Source organism: Drosophila montana, unplaced genomic scaffold (genome assembly GCF_035044405.1).
Source record: "Drosophila montana isolate Dmon_TW-CO22-7 unplaced genomic scaffold, ASM3504440v1 contig_1761_1, whole genome shotgun sequence".
In the NCBI taxonomy this organism is placed as follows: Eukaryota; Metazoa; Arthropoda; class Insecta; order Diptera; family Drosophilidae; genus Drosophila; species Drosophila montana.
This window is the reverse complement of record NW_026996690.1, coordinates 1,609,702-1,614,428: the sequence shown is the minus strand read 5'-3', so window position 1 is coordinate 1,614,428 and position 4,727 is coordinate 1,609,702. Positions and strand designations below refer to the sequence as shown.

Genomic DNA, 4,727 nt, shown 5'->3' with positions numbered 1-4,727 from the left:
GGCAGGAGTGGGCATAATAATTTATTTTCAAATTCAACCATGTCCTACACCAAAACTCGTCGTCTTTCGCAGAGGAGGACAAAGCGGGGTTTCGGGGTGGTATTTAAGAGTTTGTTTGTACAGCAAATGCCAACGTATTCGCATAATTTTATTCAGATTTCATTGTTAAGCGCGAGCTGACAAATTTTGCAAAGCTGACAAAATGTTGTTGGGTGGAGGGGGACGTTCGGGGGGTCTGGGGAGATATATTATAAATGTGTCTGTGCTGCCACGCCTTGCAATTTATTTATCATTGCGTAAAAGTGTCCAAAACAGTAAGACATAGATTTGTTCTTGTCTGTGTGAAGCAGCAGCTTATGGAAGGATAAAAACTTTCTTGAACAGCATTTATTAATCATATTTCAGATATTCAACATTAGTTAGATATTGACAATATCATTATTGCTTGAACACACCCAAAATTTTCTCTATTTCGCAGATGCGATCCAAGACTTCTTGGTTTCGAGCTCTTTGATCCTTGAGCTTGTCCGCTATAGCATCCAAGGTAGCTGCGATGGCCAACAGCGACACATCTGTCGTATTGAGATCCCTGCGAGTCGGATATATCTTTGCCACGGGCACAACTCCAGACTGATCCCCATCTGCATTCGAAGAACCAACTGTTGCACCTAAAAGTGAATCGTATAATTAAATAGAACTGCCAGCAGATTCGCCCGAACCTAAATCCGTAACAGCTGCTGGTGACTCCGTTTGATTAGTAGGTATATCCATTGGTACGGAGCTGGCTACTGGGGTTGCCACTGGCTCAGCTACCTGAGCCGGACTCTCCACGACAGCTTCTGGCGTTGCCACTGACTCTGTTACTAGAACCGGAGTTACCGCGAAAGCTAAGGGCGATGCCAGTAATTCAGCTACCGGACCCAAAGTCTCCGCGACAGCTACAGGAGTTACCACTGTCTCAGCTACCGGAATAGGAGTCTCCACGACAGCTACTGGCGTTGCCACTGGCTCAGCTACTGGAACTGGGGTCTCCACGACAGCTACGGGTGTTGCCACTGGCTCAGCTATCGGAGGCGAAGTTTCCACAGCAGCTACGGGTGTTGCCACTGGCTCAGCTATCGGAGGCAAAGTTTCCACGACAGCTACGGGCGTTACCACAGGCTTAGCTACCGAAATCAGTGTCTCCACGACGGCTACTGGAGACTCAACTGTCTCAGCTACCGGAATCGCAGCCTCCACGACAGCTTTGGGAGTTGCCACTGGCTCAGCTACCGGAGCAGGGGTCTCCACGACTGCTACGGGTGTTTCCACTGACTCAGCTATCGGAGGCGAAGTTTCCAAATCAGCTACTGGCGATGCTACTGATTCAGCTACCGGAGCCAAAGTCTCCACGACAGCTACGGGCGTTGCCACTGGGTCAGCTACAGGAACCGGAGTCTGTACGCCGGATACAGGTCCTGCCACTGGTTCAGGTAGAGGAGCTGACTCAGCTACTGGAATCAGAGTCTCCACGACAGCTACGGGCATTGCCTGTGGTTCAGCTACCGAAACTAAAGTCTCCACGAGCGCTACGGGGGCCGCCGCTGGTTCAGCTACCGGATCCGAGGTCTCCACGACAACTACGGACGTTGCCACAGGCTCAGCTACCTTGGTCTTTACGTCAGCTAAAGGCGTTGTCACTGGCACAGCTACTGGAGCCGGAGTCTCCACGACAGCTACAGGGGTGACCACTGGCTCAGCAACTGGAGGCGAAGTTTTCACACCAGCTATTGGCGATGCCATTGGTTCACCTACCGGAGCCAAAGTCTCCGCGACGGCTACAGGGGTTGCTAGTGACTGAGCTACCGAAATCGAAGTTTCCACGACAGATACGGGCGTTGCGACTGGTTCCGCTACAGGATCCGGAGTCTGCGCGCCGGGAACAGGTCCTGCCACTGGATCAGATAGAGGAGCTGAAGTCTCCACGACAGGTACGGGGGTTGCTACTGACTCAGCTACTGGAATCAGAGTCTCCACGACAGCAACGGGCGTTGCGACTACTTCAGCGACGGGAATCGGAGTCTGTACAACGGGTACGGGTACTGCCACTGGTTCAGGTAAAGGTGCTGAAGTCTCCACGACAGGTGCGGGGGTTTCCACTGACTCAGTTACCGAAACCGGTGTCTTTACGACTGCTACTGGTGCTGGCACGTGTTCAGCTACAGGAACCGGAGTCTGCGCGACGGCTACGGCTCCTGCCACTGGTTCAGATAGAGGAGCTGAAGTCTCCACAACAGGTACGGGGGCTGCCATTGACTGAGCTACTGAAATCAGAGTGTCCACGACAACAACGGACGTTGCCACTGGTTGAGCTACAGGAAGCGGAGTCGACACAACGGGTAAGGGCACTGCCACTGGTTCAGATAGAGGTGCTGAAGTCTCCAGGACAGGTAAGGGGGTTTCCACTGACTCAGTTACCGGAACCGGTGTCTCCACGACAGCTACTGGTGCTGCCACTGGTTCAGCTACCGGAACTAAAGTCTCCAAGACAGGTAGGGGTGTTGCCACTGGCTCGGCTAGCGGAACTGGAGTCTCCACGACAGCCAATGGGGTTCCCACGGCAGGTACGGGCGATGCCACTGGTTCAGCTACAGGAACCGGAGTCTGCACAACGGGTACGGATACTGCCATTGGTTCAGATAGAGGAGCTGAAGTCTCCACGCCAGCTATTGGTGGTGCCACTGGCTCAACCAACGGAACCGGAGTCTCCATTACATTTAAGGGTGTTGGCACTGGTTCGGCTAGATGAATAGGACTCTGCACGACAGCTGCGGGCGCTGTTTCTGGCTCTGCTACAGGAATTGGAGTTTCCACGACAGCTACGGGTGTTGCCACTGGTTCAGCTACAGGAACTGGAGTCTGCACGACAGGTTCTGCTACTGCCACTGGTTCGGCCATCGGAATGGGCACTTGCACGACAGCTACGGGGGCTGGCACTGGAACTGGAGTCTCCATGACAGATACTGGTGTTGCCACTGGTTCGGCTACTGGAGCTGGGATTTGCACAGCAGCTGCTGGGGTTCCCACTTGGACAACTACTGGAGCTGGTGCCCGCACGACAACTACGGGGGCTGCCTCTGGCTTAGCTACCGGAGGCGGAGTCTCCACGACAGGTACAGGTGTTGCCACAGGTTCGGCTTGAGGTACTGGGTTTTGCACGACAGCATCAGGAGCTGCAAATGGCTCTCCTACAATAGCTACCGAATCGGCAGATACTGGGGGGGCGACAGCCTTAGCTACCGGAACCGGAGTCTCCGCGGCGACAACTGGAGTTACAACTGGGTTTGCAATTGGCGCTGGTGACCCTATGACAGGGACGGTAGATTCCTCTGGCTTTGCGACCGTAACTGGAGAGCTCTCGAGTGGAATCCCGACAGCCGTTGGTGGGGTTGCCATTGCGTTGTTTTAGTATTCCGTTGATTGCTGCTTATGGCGTTAAGCAATTTTTCATTTCTTAAAAATGAATTGCCAATTAAATATCTGTAATTGCCTTTTAGCTTTATTTAGCACAAGGTATTAGCAAACTGAGACCTTCAGCAAACGGTTTTCACTTTCATTAAGAGCAAATAGCTGAAAGCGAAGGGAATAGACGAGACATGATAAGTCGCTTAGCCGTGGCCTTCAAAAAAGTCATTGGCCCGAAGGAAAGTGTTGATTAGACGTAATGTAAGCAATAGGCAAATCAAAAGAGTAAAATTACAAAGCACACGTGCAATTTTTAACGAACCTGTCGTCATTCACGCTTTTTCTTTGTGCTTCAATCGATATATTGAAATGGACTTATTTTTTGCATAGGCGCCAGCTTGGCGAGTGTCGTGAAAAAATGCTTCAACGAACACAGAACAACATGAAAAATCGGGGATATATATCAGACAGATTATGGAGCTCTTGAGAAATATTATCCCGGACTGAGTTGGTGCTAAATAAAGCCAGCAGGGAATTTAATTTAATATTGGCAAGTTACGTAAACTGAAGTTATGTTATTTTTAATTGAATTTAATTTATTATTTAATTTTATCGAGCTCATATATGTTCAAATTATTTATGGCAAATGACTTTTTATATAATTTTCATTGATTTTAATTATTGTTGTTTAAATTTGATTATGTTTATTTAAGGAATTCTTTATTTTTACTCCGTCGAGCTGCACGAGCTGTCGAGCTGCACGATTGGAAAACACACGTTTAACTGGCCATTTAAAAGAATTTTTTCATTTTTCAACAACTCTTATCGCTAATTTTCCTTCGCCAAGAAGCCCAACTAACGCCCATTGAGAACTGAAAACTAAACAAAGGTGTTCACAAGACCGGAAAAGCCATGAACTGTTTGTTTATATTGAATGAGTATAGGCTAAGTGGCTTCCCGGCGCCTGACCTTTAAGAATTTACAAGATCTATAGGTGTCTCGGTTAAATTGTTGAAGAAGGAGACACTGATAATAATTGAAATTTGATTATCTTATAACTTTTACTTAAAGAATTGTGCAGAATATTAACAAATGTAAGATAATGTGTACAAGGCAAGACCTTGACACATAGTTTATGGTATATAGTATATATATGATTTAATAGCTTATTATTTATTAAAAATAATCAAGATATCGTTTTCAATTCCAGTTAACTAAGAACATAACTAGTTATTTATTTAAAGCTGATTACTTTGTGCAGCTTGTCAACAAATGGTAATGTA

General features: G+C 48.1%; 1 protein-coding gene across 2 annotated transcripts; it reads right to left on the bottom strand.

Annotated features, from left to right (window-relative positions):
• Positions 1-369: 369 nt before the first annotated feature.
• Cpn (Calphotin) lies at positions 370-4,206 on the bottom strand. Of its 2 annotated transcripts, XM_064700435.1 has the most exons (3): positions 4,175-4,197; positions 720-3,609; positions 370-668 (listed from the first exon to the last, which is right to left on the bottom strand). In XM_064700435.1, the coding sequence occupies exons 2-3, from the start codon at positions 3,433-3,435 to the stop codon at positions 439-441; spliced, it is 2,946 nt and encodes a 981-aa protein (XP_064556505.1). In that variant the 5' UTR covers positions 3,436-3,609; positions 4,175-4,197; the 3' UTR covers positions 370-438. The 2 variants fall into 2 exon arrangements, with proteins under 2 accessions (XP_064556505.1, XP_064556506.1); XM_064700436.1 differs by having other exon boundaries at positions 370-659; positions 720-4,206.
• Between the last annotated feature and the right edge of the window lie 521 nt (positions 4,207-4,727).

Coding starts and splice junctions, on each gene's coding strand:
- Cpn (XM_064700435.1), bottom strand. CDS start 3,435: ATGGCAACCCCACCAACGGCTGTCGGGATTCCACTCGAGAGCTCTCCA. Junction 669..719: donor AGCAGCTGTTACGGATTTAG/GTTCGGGCGAAT, acceptor ATTCACTTTTAG/GTGCAACAGTTGGTTCTTCG.